The 26,492-nt window shown below is 45.0% G+C and overlaps 1 protein-coding gene across 4 annotated transcripts in view; it reads left to right on the forward strand.

The window, feature by feature from the left end:
• SYN1 (synapsin I) overlaps positions 1-26,492 on the forward strand; it is a 253,699-nt gene that overhangs the window by 209,259 nt on the left and 17,948 nt on the right. For all 4 annotated transcript variants that reach the window (XM_082263912.1, XM_082263909.1, XM_082263910.1 and 1 more), the window contains exons 8-9: positions 19,430-19,504; positions 25,868-25,970. In XM_082263912.1, coding sequence (XP_082120038.1) covers positions 19,430-19,504; positions 25,868-25,970 — 178 coding nt within the window. The remainder of the gene's footprint in view (positions 1-19,429; positions 19,505-25,867; positions 25,971-26,492) is intronic.

Genomic DNA, 26,492 nt, shown 5'->3' on the forward strand with positions numbered 1-26,492 from the left:
TGCCTACAGTCAAGCATGGTGGTGGGAGAGTCATGGTCTGGCACTGCATGAGTGCTGCCGGCACTGGGGAGCTACAGTGCATTGAGGGAACCATGAATGCCAACATGTACTGTGACATACTGAAGCAGAGCATTATCCCCTCTCTTCGAGGACTGGGCAGCAGGGCAGTATTCCAACATGATAACGATCCCAAACACACCTCCAAGATGACCACTGCCTTGCTAAAGAAGCTGAGGGTAAAGGTGATGGACTGGCCAAGCATGTCTCCAGACCTAAACCCTATTGAGGATCTGTGGGGCATCCTCAAACCGAAGGCGGGGGAGCGCAAGGTCTCAAACATCTACCAGCTCCGTGATGTCGTCAAGGAGGAGTGGAAGAGGACTCCAGTGGCAACCTGTGAAGCTCTGGTGAACTCCATGCCCAAAAGGGTTAAGGCAGTGCTGGAAAATAATGGTGGCCACACAAAATATTGACACTTTGGCCTTTGGGTTTTGCCAGCGATTTAGACATTATTGGCTGTGTTGAGTTGTTTTGAGGGGACAGCAAATTTACACTGTTATACAAGCTGTACACTCACTACTTTACATTGTAGCAAAGTGTCATTTCTTCAGTGTTGTCACATGAAAGAGATAATAAAATATTTACAAAAATGTGAGGGATGTACTCACTTTTGTGGGATACTGTGTGTATGTATGTATATATGTATACAGTGGTGATCGAAAGTTTGGGCACCCCAGGTAAAAATTTGTATCAATGTGCATAAAGAAGCCAAGGAAAGATGGAAAAATCTCCAAAAGGCATCAAATTACAGATTAGACATTCTTATAATATGTCAACAAAAGTTAGATTTTATTTCCATCATTTACACTTTCAAAATAACAGAAAACAAAAAAATGGTGTCTGCAAAAGTTTGGGCACCCTGCAGAGTTAATATCTTGTACTGCCCCCTTTGTCAAGTATCACAGCTTGTAAACGCTTTTTGTAGCCAGCCAAGAGTCTTTCAATTCTTGTTTGAGGTATCTTTGCCCATTCTTCCTTACAAAAGTCTTCCAGTTCTTTGAGATTTCTGGGCTGTCTGTCACGCACTGCTCTTTTAAGGTCTATCCATAGATTTTCAATTATGTTGAGGTCAGGAGATTGTGAAGGCCATGGCAAAACCTTCAGTTTACGCCTCTTGATGTAATCCCCCGTGGATTTCGATGTGTGTTTAGGATCATTATCCATTTGTAGAAGCCATCCTCTCTTTAACTTCAGCTTTTTCACAGATGGCATCAAGTTACCATCCAAAATTTGATGCAAATTTATTGAATCCATTTTTCCTTCTACTCGTGAGATGTTCCCTGTGCCACTGGCTGCAATACAACCACAAAGCATGATTGATCCACCCCCATGCTTAACAGTTGGACAGAGGTTCTTTTCATTAAATTCTGTGCCCCTTCTTCTCCAAACGTACCTTTACTCATTCCGGCCAAAAAGTTCAATTTTAACCTCATCGGTCCACAGAACTTGTTTCCAAAATGCATCAGGCTTGTCTATATGTTCATTTGCAAAGTTCAAACGCTGATTTTTGTGGTGAGGACGTAGAAGAGGTTTTCTTCTGATGACACTTCCATGAAGACCATATTTGTACAGGTATCTCTTTATAGTGGAATAGTGTACCACAACTCCAGTGTCTGCCAGATCTTTCTGGAGGGATCGTGCAGTCAAACGTGGGTTTTGAATTGTTTTTCTCACAATCCTGCGAGCTGTTCTGTCTCATATTTTTCTTGGTCTTCCAGATCTTGCTTTACTTCCACTGTTCCTGATGCCTGCCATTTCTTAATTACATTCCGAACAGAGGATATTGACATCTGAAAACGCTTTTTCTCTTACGTCCTCCGACAGTCGCCGCCTCTTCATATTCGTCACATTTGGGGGTATTAGACTTTTCTCCGAAGGAGTAGCTAGGCAACAGAATATGTTAACAATAAAGCTTTTAACATATCCCACCCTCAAGGGGTGGTCCCCTCAGTCAATACCCTCCTACTTCCTGCAACCATATCTCAGTTTTAATGTCTAGCTTGTCAGGAGTGGCTGGCTCTCTCTGTGCTGGGACTTTCTGTCCCAGACTCTTTCTTCTTTTTAAAATTTTGTTTGAGTTTTCTCTCTACCTTTACTTAGCTGTTATTTTGTCAGCGTTAGTTAGTTCTTCGGATGAAGAGGATCATGCGGACTGGGTCTCGGGCTGATCCCCCTGGTCGCAGGTCGTGGGTCAGTGGCTTCCCAGTCTGCCATCGAGCGTTCAGCCAGGTAACGCTCCTGGCACAGTGAACGACCCATCCCTGTTCGGTGCAGGGATGATTGGTGAGGTGGCTACCTCACTGGACGCTGTGCGGTTTCTTAACCCCCATTGTGTGCGTCTTGAATGCGACTCTCCCTGCCTCATGTGCAGCGGTTTGTTCGCCTGTGCGGGTCCCCCACGCCATGTGAGGTAAGTGTATTTATGTGGGGACCTGTCTGTCTGGGGGGGTGTCAGTCTGGGACTGTGTAACCTGCCTCTATTCACACTGCTTGTCTCCCTATCTCTCGGCTGCATGCTGTGGGCTGCAAGGGGGGGGGGGGAGCTGTATGACACTGTGTGTGTGTCAGACTGGTCAGTGTGAGAAGCTGTGTGCTGTGGGGCATGTTTTTTTGGCATGTTTGGGCATATACAGCGATCGCTGCGGCGATCTGACATGTATTCTGATTTTGGAATATAATGTGTGTTTTTAATGCACTGTGGAGCGGCGGTTTCGGCGCCAAACGACGCCATTTTGCCTACACTCGCTCCGGCCGCATGTTTTACATGCATGGCGGCCATTTTCTTGTAGCCTCCATAGGCTTACATGGAGCGCCCTGGCAGCATCACTTCCTCTTTCCAGGAACACCGATCGAGGCAGCAGCAGCGGCGAGGGTCTCCTCAGGTTTTATCCTTCTGTTTCTTGCTATCCATTGCCTGTGTTCAGTTTGCATATTCCCTGTGGGGGTCTTATTGTGCTCGAGTGTGGTGCGGTGGGCTGCGCTTGCCGCGCTTGCTTAAAAGGGACAGTTAACCCTTTGTTGTCTGGCATTACAGGGGCAATGGATTCTCAGGAGGGCAAATTTCCTACAGCTTTGGTGGAAAGCCAGGGGACCGCTGTTTCCCCCCCAGGGGGGGATTTAGCCACTATTGTGGCTGGCCTTGCTGCTCAGGTGCAGATGCTGGTGGCTGCTCTCAATCTACTAAAAGGCCCAGAGTTGCTCTTTCCTCTGATTCTGAGGGTGAAGGTGATGGGGCTGTTATGGCGGGGGCCTCCTTATCGGGGTCCCGCTCCTCTCTTGATCTAGTGGGGTCTGAGGTGGAGGCTGAAGTTGAGGGGGTTGATAATTCTCCCCCTGGCTCGCCTGAAGAGCTTGCAATCATGGATGAGTTGATTGCTTCCATTAAGCAAACGCTGCGTTTGCAGGACGAAGTGTGTCCCCCCGCTGCCTTGGCGGCTTATGGGACGCAGAGAAAACGCAGGACGCCGCAGGTTTTTCCCTGCAATGATGATTTTCAGCGCGCTGTTAAGGATCAATGGCGCAATCTGCGCAAACCTTTTGCGGTACCAAGTAGGTTCAAGCTGCGTTATCCTTTCTCGCCTTCCACTGATGAAAGGTGGTGTGTGCCTCCCCCAGTGGATCACGCAATTGCGGTTTTGAACAAAGCCACTGCGATTCCTGCAGAGGATTCCCCTGTGTTCCGTGATGCCACGGATAGGAGACTGGAGTCTCTTGCCCGTCATACTTATTCTGTTACGGGTTCTATGCTTAAGGCTCTGTTTGCTTCTCTCATGGCGGCCCAGGCGATCGCAAGTTGGACGCAGATGCTTAGGCGCGTCCTAGTGGCCGACTCGGCCTCGCCGGCGACCCTGGATATGGTGGATCAAATCCACCAGGGTGTCATGTATCTGTGTGATGCGGACCTGGACCTGGTTCCGTTGGCTGCACGTGTGCACAGCGTGGCGGTGTTGTCTCGCCGCCTGGTTTGGTTAAAATGTTGGTCGGTGGACCAATCTTCACGTAAGACCTTAGCCAATCTACCTTATGATGGGTCTCGCCTTTTTGGGGAGTCCCTGGATGTGTTGATTAAGGGGATCACCGGGGGTAAGAGCACTCTCTTGCCCCATTTCCCCAAGGCTAAGGGGGCTTCTGGGAAGAAGCATGCTAATTTTCGGCCCCCTCAGGGGTCCTTTCGTGCCTTTCGGCCGCACTACAAGGGCAAACCGTTCAAAGGTCAAGGCTCTCAGAAGAAGCCCTGGTCTGGTAAACAGAAGTCCGGCCAATCCGGATCTGCAGCCCATAACAGTTCGGCCTGAAGGGGCGCCCTCACCCAGTTTTGGGGTGGGGGGACGCTTGCTCGGTTTTCTTCAGCCCTGGTTGGCCCGTGTGCGGGACAGGTGGGTTCAGGAAATCGTTCGATCTGGTTACAAGATCGAGTTTCTCTCTCGGCCGGAGAGCAGATTTTTTCCCTCAAATCTTCAGCTGTCTCCAGAGCGTTTGCGGGACCTGCACCTGGCGGTGCGGGACCTGAGGGCTCAGGGAGTGGTGGTTCCGGTGCCTCATCGGGACAGGTTTCGGGGGTTTTATTCCAATCTGTTCACCGTGCCCAGAAAGGAGGGCAAGGTTCGTCCAATTCTGGACTTGAAGGCTCTGAACCGCTCTGTGCGGGTTCGCAAGTTCCGCATGGAATCCCTGCGGTCGGTGGTGGCTGCCCTGGTTCCGGGGGAATTCATGGCCTCCATCGATTTGAAGGTTGCGTATCTTCACATCCCCATTTTCGAGGGTCACCAGAGATACCTTCGATTTGCCATTGCGGAGGATCACTACCAGTTCGTGGCGTTGCCCTTTGGTCTCGCCTCGGCTCCGCGGGTCTTCACCAAGGTGCTTGCACCGGTTCTGGCATTATTGAGGGCCCAGGGCGTTTCTGTCCTGGGCTATCTGGACGACATTCTGGTTCGGTCTGCGACCAGCCAGGGTCTGGAGAAGGACCTGTCTGTCACGATGCAAACTCTGCAGGAGTTTGGTTGGACGATAAATTTTCCAAAGTCGACACTGAGTCCGTCTGTTCGTCTTCCCTATCTGGGAATGATTCTGGACTCGGTGCAGGCGAAAGTCTTCCTGCCGGAAGACAAACTCAGGACTCTCCAGGAGGAAGTCAGGTCCCTCAGGGATGTTCCGCACTCGTCTCTGCGGACGTGTATGAGATGTCTGGGATTGATGGTCTCGGCCTTCGAGGCGATTCCATTCGCCCAGTTTCACACGCGGGGTCTCCAAGCGGAGATCCTGTCCAGGTGGGACGGGCGACCTCAATCTCTGGATCTTCAAATCTCGTTGAGTCCTCGCACCAGAGGAAACCTTCTGTGGTGGCTCCAGTCCCCGTTGGTGTCCGGGGGCAAGTCGTTTTGTCCGATCTCGTGGACGGTAATCACCACGGATGCCAGCCTGTCGGGCTGGGGTGGAGTTCTGGGCGTTCTGTCCGCCCAGGGGACTTGGTCGGAGGGGGAGTCTTCCCTTCCGATCAACATTCTGGAATTGCATGCGATAAGTCTCTGTCTTCATCGCTGGACGGACCGGCTGCAGGGCTGCCCGGTTCGGGTGCAGACGGACAATGCCACGGCGGTGGCCTACATCAACCACCAAGGGGGCACCAGGAGTGCCCGAGCGGCTCGAGAAGTGGCCGACATTCTGTCTTGGGCCGAGACTCATGTCCCGGCGATAACGGCAGTTCACATTCCGGGGGTGGAGAACTGGCAGGCGGACTATCTGAGTCGCCAGACCCTGGATCAGGGGGAATGATCTCTCCACCCGGCTGTCTTTCAGATGTTGTGCGCGAAGTGGGGTCTTCCAGATGTGGACCTGTTCGCGTCTCCTCTCAACTACAAGGTGAGGAGGTTCGTGGCAAGGACGCGCGACCCTCGGGCAGACGCGTCGGACGCGTTAGTGGCCCCGTGGCAGTTTCCACCGATTCAGTTGCTGTCCAGGTTCCTTCGCAGGTTACACTCGGAACGCAACACGGTGATTCTTGTGGCACCGGACTGGCCTCGCCGGTCCTGGTACGCAGACCTCGTGAATCTGGCGGTCGACGCCCCGTGGCGTCTGCCTCTTCGAGACGATCTACTGTCTCAAGGACCGATATACCATCCTGCTTTACAGTCGCTGGCTTTGACGGCCTGGCTGTTGAGACCGAGGTCCTGAAGGAGAGGGGTCTCTCTCCAGAGGTCGTTCATACTTTGATCAATGCGAGGAAGTCTTCCTCAGGGAAGGTTTATTACCGTACTTGGAAGGCCTATTTTGCCTGGTGTGAGTCCAGGGGGTTCTCACCCCGCACGTACTCGGTTTCCCGTGTGCTGTCTTTCCTTCAAACGGGTGTTGATCAGCGTTTGGCGCTGGCTACGATAAAGGGTCAGGTGTCTGCACTGGCCGTTCTGTTTCAACGTCCCGTGGCTTCCAATTCCTTGGTTGGCACCTTTGTTCAGGGTGTGCGGCATCTGGTCCCCCCTAGGCGGGATCCTCTGCCCCCTTGGGACTTGAATCTCGTTCTATCTGTGTTACAACGTGCTCCTTTTGAACAGATCAGGGAGATCTCGTTGTCTATGTTGTCCAAAAAGGTCGCCTTTTTGGTGGCGATCACTTCGGCTCGCAGAGTGTCGGAGCTGGCGGCTTTGTCCTGCAAGTCTCCGTACCTGGTTATTCATTTGGATAAGGTGGTCTTGCGACCTAATCCTTTGTTCCTTCCGAAACGAGTTTCGGAATTCCATCTTAATGAGGATATTGTCTTGCCTTCGTTGTGTGCGAAGCCTAAACATCCAAGGGAGGTGAGATTGCATTCTCTGGATGTTGTTCGGGCGATAAGGGTTTACCTTAAATCGACTGAGTCTTTTCGAAAGATGGACTCCTTGTTTGTTCTTCCAGAGGGTCCTCGGAAGGGCATGGCGGCTTCGGCCTCTACCATCGCCAAATGGATCAGGCAGACCATTGAACAGGCCTATGCTTTGCAGGGGAAGGTTCCCCCTGTGCCTGTGAAGGCGCACTCTACTAGATCTCTGAGTACGTCTTGGGCCTGTCGTCATGGGGCTTCTGTAGCCCAGGTGTGTAAGGCGACGACTTGGTCGACCGTGCACACTTTCACAAAATTCTACAAAGTAGATGTTCAGGCATCGGCGGATGCTTCCTTTGGCCGCAAGGTTCTTAGTGCGGCTGTTCCCTAGGGTCCCTTGTTGGGGACTCCTGGCTGTTGGGATAAGTTTTGTATCCCCTGGTTTTTTGTCTTTTCCTGGGTTGTTGCTCCTGTTGAGCACTTGTTTTTTGCTGTTGCCCAGCTGGTTTCCTTCCTTTGGTAAGGTTCTTTTCTTTGATGCAGAGACTGCGTTGCCTTTCGGCGCGGATGCGTTTCCCACCCCTCATGTTTGCACTGCTTTGGGACGTCCCCATATGTGACGAATATGAAGAGGCGGCGACTGTCGGAGGACGTAAGAGAACACGGAATTTTTGTAAAATCTTACCTGTAAAATTCCTTTCTCTGAGTCCTCCGACAGTCGCCGCCCCCGCCCCTCTTTTGGGGTTTGATTGTATACTCTACTGCTATTCCACTAAAACTGAGATATGGTTGCAGGAAGTAGGAGGGTATTGACTGAGGGGACCACCCCTTGAGGGTGGGATATGTTAAAAGCTTTATTGTTAACATATTCTGTTGCCTAGCTACTCCTTCGGAGCAAAGTCTAATACCCCCATATGTGACGAATATGAAGAGGCGGCGACTGTCGGAGGACTCAGAGAAAGGAATTTTACAGGTAAGATTTTACAAAAATTCCGTTTTTATCTTCTTATAGCCTTCTCCAGCTTTGTGAGCGTCAACTATTTTCAATTTCAGTTTTCTAGACAACTGCTTAGAAGATCCCATGGTGCTGATTGTTGGGGCAAGGTCAGATGAGTCTGGGCATTTAAAACTTTTGAGATTGACATCACCTGGTCTTCCCAGACGATGATTGAGAACAATCCATGACACTGGCAGGTCTCAGCCTTGCAAAGGGGGCAGTGCATGCTATAAACTTTTGCAGATGCCATTTTTTTGTTTTCTGTAATTTTGAAAGTGTCAATGATGGAAATAAAATCTAACTTTTGTTGACATATAAGAATGTCTAATCTGTAATTTGATGCCTTTTGGAGATTTTTCCATCTTTCCTTGGCTTCTTCAAGCACATTAATACAAATTTTTAACTGGGCTGCCCAAACTTTCGATCACCACTATATATATATATATATATATATATATATATATATATGTATATGTGTGTGTGTGTGTGTGTGTGTGTCTCTGTGCGTGTGCCTCTGTGTGTCTGTGTAAATCCAGGAAGTGAACAGTCAGCAGCTGCCCAAAGTTAAAATGGCTGCAGCCAGATCTAGTGGAGGGAGATTTCTTCAGCATATTTGGCAAGTACAGAATCACAGTATATATAAAATAATATGCAGAGTGGTTGGAGGAAAGCTTCAGAATGGCAAATATGTTTTTATTACAAATTATGTGAGCAGACTGTAGTCCCTCTTTAGGAGCCGCAGCATGTGGAAAGCCTTGGTGTAACCTCAGCCCTCTGCTCACCTAGGTGGTGAGGCTGGTAGCAAGACTAGAAAGTGACAAAATTCACCAGAGAACAGGTAATCAATAGAGCAGGAAAAAAGCTTTTCAAATGAGAACTGAGCTCCACAGTGTGTCACCCCCTCTTGTTCAAGCAAGAGTTATTAGTGATGCTAGGGACAGTTAGAGCATCACCTATAATCTATGTTCAGCTAATCGGTCAGTGTTTATGCAGCATAACGTCCAATATTCAGCACAGTGAAAACCACGTCCACTTTTGCTGTGCCACATGAGCGCACTGGCTTTTCTTCAATCTCTTCATTTAAGTAAAAAACTTTCAAGAGCAGCCCCCTCTTATACACTTACTGGAGTCTTCTCTCGGTCCAGCGCTGTCCTGTATGCAGCAGTTCTTCTCCCCTCTTCCTGTATTCACGGGAGGCTCTGATGGCAGCGGGAGCCATCGGCTCCTGCTGCTCATGTGGGATGGGGATGAGCCACGCTGTGTGTCTATGGATGCACACAGACTGGCTCCAGAACGCCCCTATAACAAACTGCTTGCTATGGGGGCACTCGGGGAAGAGGAAAAGCGGAGAGTGCCAGCGGGGGACTTCACAAGAGGAGGTAGGGGGCCACTCTGTGCAAAACCATTTCACAGAGCAGGTAAGTATAACATCTTTTTTTAATTTAGGACAACCACTTTATCTCTCTAATTGCTACATCTGCAGGACAGTGTGTTCTTTTAAAAAACAACAGACTTACTAACCAGGTCATCAGGTGAAAATACAAGAAAAAAAAGGCTAAAAAAAAAAAGAAAATAAATGCAGTCATCACATCGAATGATTGGTATGCCACAATATAATAAATGTTAAATATCCACCCTAAAGCCTATTACACACTATAATTTTTTTTTACCGTTGGACCCAGTGGGCTGGATGGAAAAAAACTAGGGAGCTCACTGTACTAATTATCCAATGTTAGTGATTTCCCACTGAGCTATTGTGTTCTGATAGGGGGACAGCCTGCCAGCGCCAGAGCACACTGGTCAGCGCTCTCACCCATTGGCTGCCAGCGATGATTATATGCCGGTCAGATGCTAGTTTTCCAGCATGCCCATTTGGCTGGCTTCTGTTGTACAGACTGGTGTATATACAGGCCGAATGTCGGCCGGTTTCTGTTGTATCAGCTAAAATATTGGGCCTGTGTGTACCAGGCATAACATGTGCGCCAAAGAAACATACAGTATAATATACAAGGAAAAACATTTTTTTACATAAAACAGCAGTTGCAAAAAAAGACTGATATATAAAGCATCTATAAAAACACATTGTTTTAATAAACCTATATCGAATGATCTGCAGTATCGTCTTTTTGTTTTGCTGATATTGGTTGTTTGATGCAATGTTGGAGGCTGCAAAGGTGGCTGAGGTCCATTCCTAATCCTGTATGAGAATAGTTCCATACCCAGGCAAATACTGACCTCTAGGTTCTGGAGGTCCACCTTTCTGATAAGCCTCTGCTTCAAAGTTATTAGTGGTAGATTATATGGCACCTGTAGAAGTCTCCGTTTTGATGTTGGGACCAGGGCTGGCCCCAAGACATTGTGCTGCCTGGGTCCAAGAATGAAACACTGCCCTTCCCCACCCCCCTCCAAAAAGAAATCACATCCACCGAAAGACCCCCCACATCCATTATTTTATATAAATATAACATTTAGAAAAAATTATATATACTGTTATCTTCTTCCATAACTCACCACCGGAGCGGTCCACCAAAGACCCACTGTCTGTCCTCAGTCCTCCTGTCACTCCTGTGTCTGCCGCGCCCACCGCCCTAGAAGATCCAGCCTGCCCTGCGTGAGAAGGAGTGCTCTGATGTCTGACGTCATTGCACACACCATGATCACATACCAGATCTTCCACGGAGAAGACGCTCCACCTCCTCATACTCATCAGTTTGCACTACGGGCGGCAGTATGAGATGGGGAAATGCTGCCCGTACCGCGACGCAAACTGATGACACACAAAACTGCTGGAAAAAAAATCCTGGGAGTCAATTTGCCTCCTCTCTCCAAGTGCCGCCTGGGTCCAATGGACCCAGCGGGACCCATGGTAGGGCCGGCCCTGCATGGGACATTGTATTTCATTTAAAACACAGTGGTAGAAGAGTCATAAGTATATACTGTATATTTTTTCCACAGAGTCTCATCACAAGAACTGCAATTCATATTTGGTATATAAGTATATAAACTTTGTTAAAGTGTGAAAGAAAAAAAAATAAATAATTCACAATACTGGGTGAAGAATACAGTTAAACCTTATCTGAGATCATTCGGGTCATAAAAACTCATGTTGCTTGCAGACATTGCCACTATGAAGATATCATATTTTAATAACAGTTCCCACTTACAAAGCCGAAAACTACTACTGTACACGGAATCCAATTAGCCTTTTACAGACTCCATTCCTTCGACTCACTCAAATGTTACACTAGCCTAAGGCAACACTCAGTTGCTCCATCTATTTACAGTTACTATTATAGAAAAGTCGAGTATTTGTCACACAGAAAAGCAATGAATGCAATGTCGTCTCATTATGAAGGATTATAGAATGGGTGGAAACCCCAGTTTGAGGTCATTCAGTTTAAGTTCTGCTTATGTTGAAATAGTTGACGTTCATATCTGTGTCATGGTTGTAAATTGCCACTAGATGGCAGTGTGCCAGGCAGTATCACTTTCTTTAGACCACATAACATGGCAGTTCATGAGACTTTTCCGGGTTAAAATTACCGCAAACAGGTGACGAATCATAAATCATAAGCAGCTGCGCTGAGTGACACAACAAAGGTGTCAAATGTTCAAGATGCTTGGACCAGGGAGGAAAAAAATCTAGGTAAATGAAGCAATTATGCACATACAATTATGTCCTATTATTTTATTTATCACAGGTACTTATATAGTGCTGTCAATTTATTAGAATATTTGAAGGGGAAATAAAGAGTATTTCCTAATGAGTATTTGCTGTATTGTTTTAGGGTTATTTATTTATTACAGGTACTTATATAGCACCGTCAATTTACTCAGTGCTTTACATATATATTGTACATTCACATCAGTCACTGCCCTCAAGGAGCTTACAATCTAAGGTCCCTAACTCACATTTGTTCATACAGTACATATACTAGGGCAGATTTAGATAGGAGCCAATTAACCTACCAGCATGTCTTTGGAATGTGGGAGGAAAACGGAGTACCTGGAGGAAATCCACGCAGGCACAGGGAGAACATGCAAACTCCAGGCAGGTAGTGCCATGGTCTGGACTCTAACGTCAGTGCTGCTAGGCAGAAGTGCTCACCACTTAGCCATCTTATATTTTCACCCTTCCCTCTTGTCTTTTGAGAGCAGTCATCAAGATTCCTATCAGTTCAATTTCCTTTGAAGAGGAAGTAAACCCTCCTCTGCAACTTTTACCTATAGGCAAGCCTATGATAAGGCTTACCTATAGGTACTGTAAATATCTCCTAAACATAAACCGTTTAGGAGATATTTACCTTACATGCAGCCAGTGACATCACTGGCGCATGCGCTTTGAAGGAACGGCCGCTGGTGCCGTTCCTTCAGAGCCCCGTGCCGTGACCGTCGGCTCCGCGCGGGAGTGACATCACCGCGGCTCCGGCCAATCAGATGGCCGGATGCCGTGATCCCGGAAGATGGGCGACTGAACATGTCGCCCATCATAGAGTTAAGTGGGCGGCACGGCAGGGGCTCGTTCTAAGGTAAGTATTTCATAATGAGCTAGTATGCTCATTATGTGTTTCTCTTTCAGATTGAAAAAAAAAATTTGGGGGTTTACAACCTCTTTGACTACTTCTGGACCGGAAGATTTTCCCCCTTAACCTTCCTAGCGGTATTCCCGAGTGTGGCTCGGTTAATATTTAGTGCCAAAAGTGGTAACCCCGAGTCACACAAGTAGGCAAGTGGTTAATATACACTATATTGTCAAGAGTATTGGGACACCTGCCTTAGTCCGTAGGGTTTAATATTGAGTTGGCCCACCCTTTGCAGCTTTAACAGCTTCAACTCTTCTGGGAAGGCTGTACACAAGGTTTAGGAGTGTGTCTATGGGAATGTTTGACTATTCTTTCAGAAGCGCATTTGTGAGGTCAGGCACTGATGTTGGACAAGAAGGTCTGGCTCGAAGTCTCCACTCTTATTCATCCCAAAGGTGTTCTATCGGGTTGATGTGCAGGACAGTCAAGTTCCTCCACCCCAAACTTGCTCATCGATGTCTTTATGGACCTTGCTTTGTGAACTGGTCCAAATCATTTGGTGGAGGGGGATTATGGTGTGGGGTTGTTTTTTCAGGGGTTGGGCTTTTCCCTTTAGTTCCAGTGAAGAGAACACTTAAGGCCTCAGCATACTAATGGCCGGAATACACGATAAGAAAATCGGCCGAAAATCTCCGTTCAGCGAAGGATCGGCCGATATTCTACTCGTTAATGCCCAGCCATCAGTGACCGATATCGATATTGTGAACGAAAAATCCCGTTTGAAAAGACCGAAAAATTATGTCGTCTCGTTTGCGAACGAACGATATTCTATACGTTGGTGTTAAGGTCGTTCATTTAAAATCTGTAGAACATCATCATGCATGCACTGTTTCGATGGTCGGCGGTCAAACGGTCGGGCGATATTCGGCCTGTGTATGTTGGCAACGTTTTCGACCAAGGAAGACTTTTTCATAAGTCGGTGGTCGAATGATCGGGCGATATTCGGCCCGTGTATTTCAGCCATAAGACATTTTAGACATTTTCATGCTCCCAACTTTTAGGTAACAGTTTGGGATGGCCTCTTCCTATTCCAACAGGACTGCACACCAGTGCACAAAGCAAGGTCCATAAAGACATGGATGATCGAGTTTGGGGTGGAGGAACTTGACTGGCCTGTGGACAGCCTTTCCAGAAGAGTTGAAGCTGTTATAGCTGCAAAGGATGGGCCAACTCAATATTGAACCCTACGGACTAAGACTTTGATGCCTTTAAAGTTAATGTGCGTGTACAGGCAGGCGTCCTAATACTTTTGGTAATCCTAGTGTATTATTAGTCTAAATATTGGCAGATCACATTATACTATCCTGTTCAGTTGTTTGGCAGATTTTCTTTCATTTTCAGTATTTTTCAGGATTTATTTTGTTTACTTTGAAGTAAACCTGTCATAAAAGGTATACAAAGTTTCAATTATTTGCCCCCCATCACAAAAGACCCCTGGCACAGTTAAGGAGGGTGACAACATTTAACCACTTGCCGACCGCCGCAAGTACATATACTGCGGCGGTCAGCCCCGGCCAGGCAAAGTGACGTACTGGTACGTCACTAGCCTGTCACTGGCTTGTGAGCCAATAGCGCCGGCTCGTTCCCTAACAAGTCAGTGCGTGTGACCGGCGGACCCGATGTCCGCCGGTCACTCGCGATCGTTCGCCGGGAAGGGAGAAAGGCAGGCGGCTAATGTAAACAAGCCGCCTGTCATTCTCCCCTGTGTAAAAATGGAGATCAGACGGTTCTACTATGTAGGACCGTTGATCTCTGTTTTTACAGTAGTAGCCATGTCCCATCACAGTTAGAAACACACCCCTAGGGACACACTTAACCCCTCCCTCTCCAATACAGTTAACCCCTTCCCTGCCAGTGTCATTTTTACAGTAACAGTGCATATATATAGCACTGATTACTGCAGTAATGTCACTGGTAACCCCAAAAGTGTCAAAAATGTCAGTCAAGGGTCCAATCTGTCCGCCGCAATGTCGCAGTCCCGCAAAAAAAATTGCAGATCGCCGCCATTGCGCATTAAAAAAAAAATGGCAAAAATGTTTCCCTTTGTTAGTAAACGCGATAACTTTTGCGCAAACCAATCAAAATACCCTTTTTGTGTTTTTTTTTTACCAAACATATGTAGCATAAAACAAATTGGCCGAAAATGTTAAAAAATTTAGATTTTTCCATTTTTTTTGGGGAATTTCATATAAAAAATGTGAAAATATTGTTATTTTTGCAAAATTGACGCCCTTTTATTTGTTTATAGCGCATGATCAAAAAATCGCACAGGTGATCAAATACCACCAAAAGAAAGCTCTGTTTGTAGGAAAAAATGGACGTCAAATTCGTTTAGGTACAGCGTCGCACGACCGCGCAATTGTCCGTTAAATTCACGCAGTAAAAAATCCCAAAAAACCCCCTGGTCAGGAAGGGGGTAAAATCTTCCGGGGCTTAAGTGGTTAAGAGCCTACAGTTCTGTTCTATGGTAATGCCCCACCTACAGCCTGCTCTTTGAATTTAAAAAAAATAAATAAAGGAAATCACCGCATTGCAAAAGCTCCTCCTACCTTTCTACCCATTGACATACTGTATATTGAGTAGGCACTTCATTTTAAACTTTAGCTTGCCTCTGACACCTCAATTTAAAAACAGTTTTCACCATGCTGTTACCACACCCCATTTGAATGAACCCCAACTCCTGCTCCATTTTGGTTTTATCGCAGCACACATCTTATGAGTGGTACACTGTAGTGCAGGTGCATGCAAGAGATTCGTTTGGGTACCATTCAAAATGATTGGCACTGCACTTTATAACACTATATTTGATGTGGTACCATGCATTGCCAAAACACGTGTTTTCAAAGGGCTCTTACTCTATGTAGATGAACTTAAAGACATTTTAGGAAATCCTTAAACAAAAAAGGTAACATATTTTAGCAGATTGTTCTGTGTGACCACACCATTGTAGACTGCCAATTCTCCCACCATAAAAATGTCTGGGCCCTATTTATTAGAATTTTCCTAAAATCCTTTGCAACTGTTGATAAAGAGAGGAAATATGAGAACAAATTGTTGCATTGTTCACTAGGAATTTTCCCTCTCATATGCTTTACATATGGTCTTTGTGGTTGTGTAATCTATACTGACTCACGGTGTCGGTGCTGTGTAGATGTGTGGATTGATGATAGGATGAGGGTGTTTCCCCTTCACAGGACAGTTATTGGAGTTTCCCAGCGCAATTTAGATGAGTCATTGACAACAAATAACAAGACAAATTTGAAATTATGTAGTGACTAGCCATGGACAAGCAGATGCTCACGGTAAACCCAGTAGATAAGATCCCATACGTATATACGTAGATAACAGAGCCACAAAAAGCATGGTTAGTCAAGTTGAAAAAAGCGCACACGTCCATCAATTGCAGCCAATAAAAAAAATGAATAAATAAATCAAATGAGATTTTTGCACATTTCTAAAATGATAATGGGGGTTTTGTAAGGTATATTAGGTCAAATACACAATGTAAGAACCCCTCTGCAGTTAGGTTGAAGCGAACGTCACCCAAAAGGGGAAGTTCCGCTCTTCCTCCGTCTTCCCCGCATTTCTGCCATATTTGGAATCTTTTTTTTTTTTTTTTTTGGAAGAGGAGCTGGTACCTGAATTTTTACACGTACCCACTTTCACTTCTGGTCAGATTATAATGGAAGATCCACCAGAAGTTTTCCTCCCCACCCCCTCCTTGCCCACAAACTTCTGGGACAAATCACAGGTCCCAGATGGCTGCTGGACAATTCACAAAGCACAGCACAGCTCATGCATGCACAGCGGGAAGCCCGCTGTGAACCCATAAGGAGTCACAGCTGGCTGCCCACTGTAAACACACTGGCACTGTGGACCCAAAACTTTAAAATTCCCTAAATAATATCAGTAACAGTTTGTATTTAGACACAGAAAAAAAAAAATTGTGTCTAAATACAAACTATATTATTTTGGGGATTTTAAGGTTTTGCACTGGTTGTCACATTCTTTCCATTATTATGCAGATTACCTGCAACTAATTAGTTGCACTTCCCTATTCCCTGATTAACTTGCCTTGGAGTCCTAGGTGTTTGATTATCTTAATCCAATTAACTGTGGACCCAAAGACCGGTGAACTGGCTCAGGTGAGGATGGCGCTGGATACTAGGACAGGTGAATGTCTGTTTTTTAAAAGTCAGCAGCTACCATTTTTGTGGCTGCTGACTTTTTATTTTTCCAGAACTGAGAGTTCTGGAAGAGTGAAGCGCCTATTTAAATTCCTTTTTTGACAGTTGGCACCAAAATGGGTGCTCATGGGTAGATTTTCGCTGACCTGCTCCAAAAACAATGGTCGAATTTTGGGTTTCCCTTCATTTGTGTTCTGGTAACAGTGGTTACCAGGACAAATAGAGAGGGCAAATTATTATTATTTTACAGGATTTATATAGCGCCAACAGTTTATGCAGCACTTTACAATATGAAAGAGAAACAGTATGGTTACAATACAATAAAATACAAGAGCGTTAAAAAGGCCCTGCTCAAAGGAGCTTACAATCTAATAGGGTGGGGCACGTGATATAAAAGGTTGTAACTGTGGGGGATGAGCTGATATAAGTAAAAAAACATTAGTGGGAAGCATGATAGGCTTCCCTGAGGAGATGTGTTTTCAGCAATCACCAGACAGATTGGAGTAGAGAGTGCCAGAGGATGGGAGAGGCTCTGAACAAGTCCTGAAGACGGGCATGGGAGGAGGAGACAAGGAGCTTGAGAGAAGGAGGTCTTGGGAGGAGTGGAGAGGAGGGTTTGGGTGATATTTGGAAACAAGATTGGTGATGTAGCTCGGGGAGTTGTGAATGGCTTTATATGATGTTGTTAGTATTTTGAATTTTATTCGCTGGGCGATCGGGAGCCAGTGTAGGGATTGGCAGAGAGGGGTAGCAGACACTGAGCGGTTGGTAAGGTAGATGAGTCTGGCAGCAGCATTCATGGTAGACTGAAGAGGAAATATCGCCAATGGAGAGGTAGGCCTATGAGAAGGGAGTTGCAATAGTCAAGGCAAGAGATAACAAGGGAGTGAATGAGTAGCTTGGTGGTTTCATTAGTTAAAAAGGGGTGAATTTTAGAGGTGTTACGGAGATGAAGTCTACAAGCTTTTGACAAAGATTGTATTTGGGCCTGAAAGGACAGGTCAGAGTCTAGGATTACACCTAGTACCCTGGCATGAGGGGAGGGATTGATGGTTGCATTATTGATCTTGATGGAAAATACATGGAGGGGGGCATGGGTGGGGGGAATATTATCAGCTCGGTTTTAGAGAGATTCTGTTTAAGGAAGTGGTGCGACATCCATGCTGATAGGTCGAGAGGAGATTGAAGGAGTGAGGTGAGGAGTAGAGAGATAGATTTGGGGGTCATCAGCGTAGAGATGGTATTGGGGGCCATGATAGGGGTAATCTCCCCCAGCGGGGTCACAGACAAGCCTTTGCCAGCAGATGCCTTTTGTTTGTAACTCAGAGGAAACATCAGCCTTAGTTCTTTAATAAACAAAGAGTCCAATCTCCTATGTACATGCAGTGTTCAAAGCCCTGATGAAGGTGGATCGTCCCTAACGCCCAAAACAAGTGTCTATTCTGCAAGACACAACAGTCCCAAACCAGTATTCTTGAGAATCATAATGTGAACCTTACTTCTGTTGTATGTAAAACAAAATCTGTATGTAACCATCAGTGGAAGTGGAGGCAGACATGACTTGGAGCTTGTTTGCGAACCTTAAAAAGAGTGAAATGTGTATAATATATAACATTTGCCTGCACTATGAATACTTAAGCCCTTCTCGGCCTTTTGGCTAAGATCAAGTGTAGTATCTGTTCTTATCAGTTGGTATGGGCCTTAGCTAGTACCAGTATGACCGAAACCCGGAGCGCTCTGAGTACTGAGGTATGGGGAGTAGGTCATCTGGGAAAGCATGTGGGGCCCGCCGCCTTCTGATTCGAATGGGTTGAACTGTCCTAACCAGTTTGAAGGGGGCAGGAAAGCCAGTTCAGGGGGCCGGTGGAACTGTTCCTGGATGTAATGGGCTGAGGAACAGGATGGCGAGGGGAGGGCTTTCTCTCCTGGGTTTTGATCTGGCCTTGCAAAAGGCCTGTCCCCAGTGGTAGGCAAGCTCTCTCTAAGCTGTCCAGGTTCTGATGTCTGCTGGTGGGGATAGGCTACACTCGGTCTGGCCGGGGGCTGAGATAGAAAAAGCCCGTAGTGTATGTGCCCCTGGGGTGGCAGCCCAGGGGTGCCTTAATTTCTCACTGGTGAGGGGCAGCTCGCTGTGAGTTTTTTCGGCACCTTGGTCACTGCACTATGCACACCTTTTTCGCACCTGCCTCTTGGGACAGGCCTTTTGGCTTGCACCAGAGGAATTTTTTATTCCGGCTGGAAGGCCTGCCTTGGTTCCTCACATGGCATCATTGCACTTTCCCCACTTCCCCTTCCCCCACTTCTTTGTTTGCTTGTCCTTTTCTTTGGAGTTTGTCACTGCACTTTCACCTTTTTTTCTTTATTTGCACGACTGGAGTGTGCGGGTCCTCGGGCCCAGCCTTGAGTCTTGGGAAGGGGTGGATATGGCCTTTTGGCTTAGTTCGCCCTCTCTCATGGGGTCTCCCTTCGGGGGAGCTCCACTTAGTACTTGGGGAGGGCTGTTTCGGCAGTCCCCCTGAAGAACGGGGTCAGTTTGGTTTCGGCCGACTGACCACAAGTACCTTAAATCCCTGTCAGGGGTCTTGCGCCCCGGGGGATCGAGGTTTTGGGTCCTACCTCTTCGGAGGGAAGACCATACGATTTCGCACACCCTGTGCTTTTTTGTGTTCTCACTTTGTGTGTGTGCACTTTTTTATGCACCGGGTGGAGTCTTTTGGCTTAAAAAAAAAAAAAAAATGAATACTTAAGCCCAGAATATTGTCAAGGTAAGGGTCCCTTTAAATGTCCTTCTTTTTGTATATTACAGGAGAACTTCCATTTCTGGGAACTGGAAGACTAACACAGGATCTGCCATGCTGGAGCAAATTGCTGTGTCTGAGAGGTAAGGTTTCATCACTGGAATAGCACAGGTGCATGCATCATTGGGCAGTATTCACCAACTAACTAACAATGGAAACCAAATCTAACTCATATGTAGCCTAGCAGAAACATCCATGCATGGATCACTGGCAGGCAGCGGCATTAGTGTGCTCAGTACTGTAAATCCTAGTGGTTGCAAATTTAGCATCCCGATTATACAAGGTATCTAAAGCCCAACTCCAGCTCTTTACATTTTTTTTTTTTCATAAAGTGGGTGGGAGTTGGGCTCCCTAATTAATGGTTGTATAGTTTGATGACTAACTTAAACAATCCATTCAATAAAAAGAAAAGTAAAAACAAAAACCTTCACCCCGAAACACTTAGACAAACACCCCACCCCCTTTTTCCCACAGAAACCCTAAAACCTAACCTCTAATTCACACCTAACCTGGCTCTAATAACCCTTATCCTTCACCTGACCTCAACCTAATGCTACAAGTTAACACTTAACCTTAATCCTAAAGCATTTAACTCCTTTTCAGTTCGAACCTTAACTCATGATAACCTTAACCCTAAGGCCCCTTTCACACATACGGTCCGTTCAGTTCATCAGTTCAGTCACGTCAAAATGTATCAGTTTTTCATCCGTCTTTCATCCATTTTTCATCCGTTTTTCATCAGTTGTTATCCGTTTTTTGTCAGTTGTTATCTGTTTTTCATCCGTTGGCATACGTTTTTCATCCGTTGGCATACGTTTTTCATCCGTTGGCATACGTTTTCATCCGTTGGCATACGTTTTCATCCGTTGGCATACGTTTTCCGTCAGATCCGTTTTTTTGACAGATGAAAAATAGGGCATTCATCCGTTCAAAAAAACGGACATTGACGGAAGCGGATGAAAATGGATATTAACTGATGATCATCCGTTGTCATCCGTTTTTACATAGAGAAATGCCTCGTACACACGCAACGATTATCGGCCAACCGATCGGCCGTCTTTTGTCCAGTGTTGTTGTGTTGGTTGAAATGTGCTCTAGACTGCGCACAAATTTTCTCGGCCAACAACAACCAACTTCAGAAGTGATGTCATGTGCTGGTTTACTTTCCGTGTGTTTTTTCTTCTCTGAGCATGCCCAGTCTTGCTCATCAGATTTTTGTCTGCCGAAATCTGTACTGACTGAAGGAAAATCGGCCGTTGTATTGACGGCCAACAAAAATTATATAGCATGCACACCAGATTTTGTTCGGCCGAAAAGTCGCAGTTGGTTGTCGGAATCATCATACTAACAAGCCGAAAATCGGCCTATCGGACGTTGGCCGAAAATTCAAGGCCAACAATCGTTGCGTGTGTACGAGGCAATACATTGATGTCCGTTTTTCATCCATCAACGGATGGATGATAAACTGACAAACGGACAGCATGTGTGAAAGGGGCCTAAGGCCCCTTTCACACATACGGTCCGTTCAGTTCATCAGTTCAGTCACGTCAAAATGTATAATTTTTCCATCCGTTTTACATCCATTTTTCATCCGTTTTTCATCCGATCCGTTTTTTTGACGGATGAAAAATAGGGCATTCATCCATTCAAAAAAACGGACATTGACGGAAGCAGATGAAAACGGATGTTCACTGATGATCATCCGTTGTCATCCCTTTTTACATAGAGATACATTGATGTCTGTTTTCATCCGTCAACGGATGGATGAAAAACGGACAAACGGACAGCATGTGTGAAAGGGGCCTAAAGTGACTCTGTAGTCTCCTAGAAAATAAGTCCCTACAAAAGAAAAACTACTAATACTTTCCTGCCTCCATGCCCTATGTCACTATCACAGTACTGGAATAGCAGTCAGCAGATGGAACCAAAGCACACAGACAACCAACATACCCGGACGTATGTGAGATGCAGATTTTTTTGGACAGTAGAAAGCGCAGATCCAAGACACATGCAGCAGGTCAAGTAAGTATAAGTAGCCTTCTTTTGCATAGACTTTTTTTTTTTTTTTTTTAGGCAGCAACAGAGTCACTTTAACCTGACCTAGAACATAAAGTTATTTCCTTCTAATACGTATGTACTTGTGTCCATGGAGTGCTGACATCCAGGAGCCAAAAATGATTGTTTTGTATCATAGTATACATGAAACAACCTCTACAAAGGGGCCTATTTAACATCTACTGGGCAGTTTTGATGGAGCCAGTCCTGGACAGACACTGAAAGCAAAAGTGTGACTCATCACATTGAAATTTTCAGTTTTAGTAAATACCGTAATTCTTTTTAATACATACAACGCCCCCAGCTCTTGGTCAATATTTCACGTTCACGATTTTGAACAGATGTCCTCTGTTACCTCTTTTTCAGGCATGTCAGACACAACTGGAAAGCTATGTGTGTATTTGTTCTTAGGAAATCAGTGGGACAGATCATACTTCTCCAACGTAGCTATTGATTTAGCAATAATGTTGTCAATATATATATATAAACACACACACACACACACCAATTATACAATTTACTCTTCAATTGATTTTTATTTGGTTTTTCACAAAAAGGAAACAAACATATGGGAAACATAATAAGTTAACGTAAAATAATAATAGAAGAGGGAAAAAAAAAAAAAAAAAAGAAAAAGGGAAAGAAAGAAAAGAGAAAATATTGATATAATATGTTGATTACAGTACATTATGACATTATATATAGCAAGAACAGGAGACAAAGAAGTCCAATACTGTATACATTCAAGACCCATTTTTAAATTATACAATTTAAATTGACCTTTTTATCTATAATATCACTAATCTTTTTAAAACCTTTTTTTTTTTTTTTTTTCCCCCAGTAGAAAACAAATGTGTGTGTGTGTGTGTGTGTGTGTGTGTATATATATATATATATATATATATATATATATATATATATATAAAATCTAAAACAAAAAAAAATAATTTTAAAACAACTAGTGGAAGTATAGGTACTAAAATATAAAATTACCAGTATAAATTTTGGCAAAGGTATCTTGAAATAAAGGTGTTTTTTTTTTTTTTTGTTGCACGGCTTCTTTACACTATAAAAAGTAAATAAACAATATGAATGAGAACAAAAAAAGTTTACATATGCGTTTAAAAAAAAATAAAAAAAAACAATATTGAAGGGGAATAAGAAGTTAATTAGGACTGATTACTGTTAAATTAGGGCTTAACCAGGGCAATTTTTTAATTTTAGCTATAAGCTGAATTGATTTAGCAATATTGTTGTCTTTACTCATGAGCAAAAAAAAAAAAGTGTATATATATATATATATATATTATGTACAGTATGTGTTTATGTAAATATACTGTATATATATATATATATATATACACACACACACACACACATACATATTTGTTTCCATTCCCTACATGTTAAAAAAAAATAATAGTAGTATTTTTAAAACATGAAATAAAAAATTAAATACTACAAAAGTAAATCAATGAATGAAAACAAAAAAAAAGTTTACATATGAATGGTAAAAGCCAAAAAAATTAATTAATTAATTCAAAACAATATTGAAGGGGAGGAAGAAGTTAAAGCGGTTGTAAACTCTATAAAAAAAAAAAATAAAAAAAAAAAAACCTGCAAGACAAAGGCATAATGAGCTAGTATGCATCGCATACTAGCCCATTATGTGTAACTTACCTTAAAACGAAGCCCCGACAAGGACCCCCGGACATCGCTGCGGGCGCTGCCATGGTCCCTCGTCGTCTCTTCCGGGTTCGGCGGCTCCGGCGCGCTGATTGGCTGGAAGAGACGGCTCCGGCGCGATGATTGGCCGGAGCCGCGATGACGTCACTCCCGCGCATGCGCGCGGGAGTGATTTTTCCGGCAAGCTCCCGGCAACTTAATTGAAGGTCCCCCGGACCTTCAGAGCACATGCGCCGCTCGCGCGAGCGGCTGCATGCACTGTAAATATCTCCTAAACCATGCCGGTTTAGGAGATATTATTTGTACCTACAGGTAAGCCTTATTATAGGCTTACCTGTAGGTAAAAGTGTCAAAAAGCGGGATACTACCGCTTTAATTAAGACTGACTACTGTTAAATAAGGGCTTAAAGGCATAGTTCACCTTTACCAAAAAACTACCTATGGAGATAGGGGGCATCTGTAGATAAAAACAAGCTGTACAGCTGTGACTGAACTTGGGAAAGAAACTGGCTGCACACCTCCACCAGTCCAATAGATTTATTGAAACATGTAGAAAACTGCCACCAGGACAAGGACACAAACCATAGAAAGGTTGGCGTGTTTCAAAAAGAAGCAGGTTGTCAGTGTGAAAATGTGTCAACCTTTCTATGGTCGATGTCCTTGTACTGGTGGCAGTTTTATATATGTTTTAATTATTATTATTATACAGGATTAATATAGCGCCAACAGTTTGCGAAGCGATTTACAAATTGAGGGAAGACAATACAGTTACAATACAATTAAATACAGGAGGAGTTAGAGGGCCCTGCTCTTTAGAGCTTACAATAAATCTATTGGACTGGCGGAGGTGTGCAGCCAATTTCTTTCCCAAGCTGTATACAGGGATGTGAGCCGGGGGGGGGGGGGGGGGCTGCACCCAGTCGCACCTATCCTCTGGATTACACCTCACCTGGAGCAGCGAATTGACCTCTCTGTTTTTCCAGCTGTGACTGAAGTTGAATAATGTCATTGGTATAGGTGTGGGACATTTACATATCTCATGAAGCCTGAAAACTTCCAGGACGTTGCTAAGGCCATTGTTAAAGTGGCACTAAAGGCAGTTTATACTTACCTTTCCTCCAATGGTCCCATCCCTTGCCAGTGTGTGCATCTTCTCCTGTGTGCTGGTTTTTGGGCAGCTTCATTGGAGGGCACAGGAAGATGTCACTCTTGCACATGTACAGGAGGCAGTCGTTCTGGCACAGGGATCAGGCTGGCCTGCATGCGCAGCTCAGTTTACATGCTGGGGGACACTACAGACAGGTAAGTGTAAAATCTTCCTGCTTGCAGCAAACAATAGCAGAACTTCCAAAGTTCCAAAAGATGCCCAGCTGTTACTGTTCCTCTTCGCCATCACAGAATTGAGCACTTTCTCTGATTCAAACCCCTCACATGCAATTTCTCTCTCCTGATACAGTAGCTGTAAACTTTTTTTAATTTTTAAACTTGTACATATAATGGAAGAAAAAGAAGACCAAAGACAACCAGCAAAGATAAGATGGCAGATGTACCATACTCAACCCTGATGAATAACATCCATGATAAGTTATACAACAGATAGCATCAAATACCTCCACTGGGCACAACTTGTGGGTTAGAGTGGTATCAATTATCATATGCAAACTTATTAAATCATATTGCAGAAAGCGTGGATGAGGGTTGCCCTGGAAATCTATAGAAAATATATGAATGGCCTTTTAACAGGAAATAGGCGATTACTGGTTCTAACCCTATTACAGCATTTTTCCTAATAAAGACAAGTTTTGAAGCAAGTACACACATCAAACCAGGTATGGTAATAAATGAACAATAAACATCGCTATTTGTTTGTATGCTTGGAGTTCAGCTTTAAGGACTTGTTCACATCTGAGCAACGAAGACTTTGACTGAAAAAGAGTTACGCTTTTCCAAGCACAGTTTAAAAGGCCAAGTCCATTAAAAAAAAAATAATAATAATGCACATGATTTTGCAGGAAAAAATCTGCATTGCACCCGTGATTAGTGGACTGTGCAATCAACGTCAGGCTCCTGTACACACTCCCTTCAGCTTTCTGCCCATGTCTGCATACAGGTTTTCAGTTAGAAAGCTGGAGGAAGAATAAATTAACTACATACGTGCTGTTCTCCGTTTCAGGTCCGAATTTTTGCCTGATTTTGGACCTGAAACAAAGCCAAAGACGCAGAGATGTGTGAACCGGCTCCATTAAAGGAGCCAGTCACACTCTCCTGTCATGAGAATTGGATGGTGGGGAACCCGCATCCAATTTGCATAAGTGTCAACCCAGCCCAAGTGTGGTTGTGAGGTATCCCAGGAAGATATCTACCACATGTAAGGAGTTCAAAGAGCACTGTATATAACTATATTGGTTTTACTTGAGCCACTGAATAAAATGGTTAATTTTTCTTATTCTGTTATCATACAGTACACTGCTGCACAAAACTGCTTAGATGTGGTCACCTAGTATTGCCAGTAACAGCCATTCTGAATTCATCTTGCACTGATCTGACTCTACTCTGGGTCATTTCTTTTTGCATGTCTTCATCATATAGACCAAATAAGTACCCTATATCATATGCCTGCAGAGCAGCGATCCACTTTAAAAAAATACCTTTGATACTATTATTTAAGGTTCTTATCAGAAGATAAACAAGTTCTTGCCTTCCAGGTACAAACTGTGGGTGGATTCTTGTGCAGAAATATTTGGTGGTTTGGACATCTGCGCAGTGGAAGCCCTGCATGGGAAGGATGGGAGAGATCATGTTATCGAGGTAAGCCATGGCTGGGTGCCTTGTGAAAAAATATTAAAAGGGTAATTCACCTGACTGACTGCCACTGCAGACAAGATGCAGAAATGTAGCCTGGTCAAAGATTTACTTTAAAGGGTATGTAAACCCTAAAGGGCTCTTTCACACGGTCCGCTCCGTAGGCGGATCCGTGTTGCTCAGCGGGGATCGATCCGCGATCCCCGCTGAGCCTGGCGGATGACAGCTCCGTCTCCGCTTGCAGAGCGGAGAGGGAGGTGTCTCAGCCCCCGCTGCCCTCTATGGGGGATCGGATGAGAGCGGACCGCTTGTCTGCTCTCATCAGATCCGATCCGCTCCGATTACTGAACAGATGGAAAAATAGGGTTTCCATCCGTCCAGATTTCAAGCACAGGATCGGATGCGGATGGCAGCGGGTGTCAGCGGAGGTGTCTCCGCTGACATCCGCTGCCCCATAGAGCTGCATGGAGGATCCGATCAGATCCGCCTAAAAAACTGACAGGCAGATCTGATCGGATCGCCCGTGTG

Source organism: Pelophylax lessonae (assembly GCF_965119305.1).
Source record: "Pelophylax lessonae genome assembly, chromosome: 7".
In the NCBI taxonomy this organism is placed as follows: Eukaryota; Metazoa; Chordata; class Amphibia; order Anura; family Ranidae; genus Pelophylax; species Pelophylax lessonae.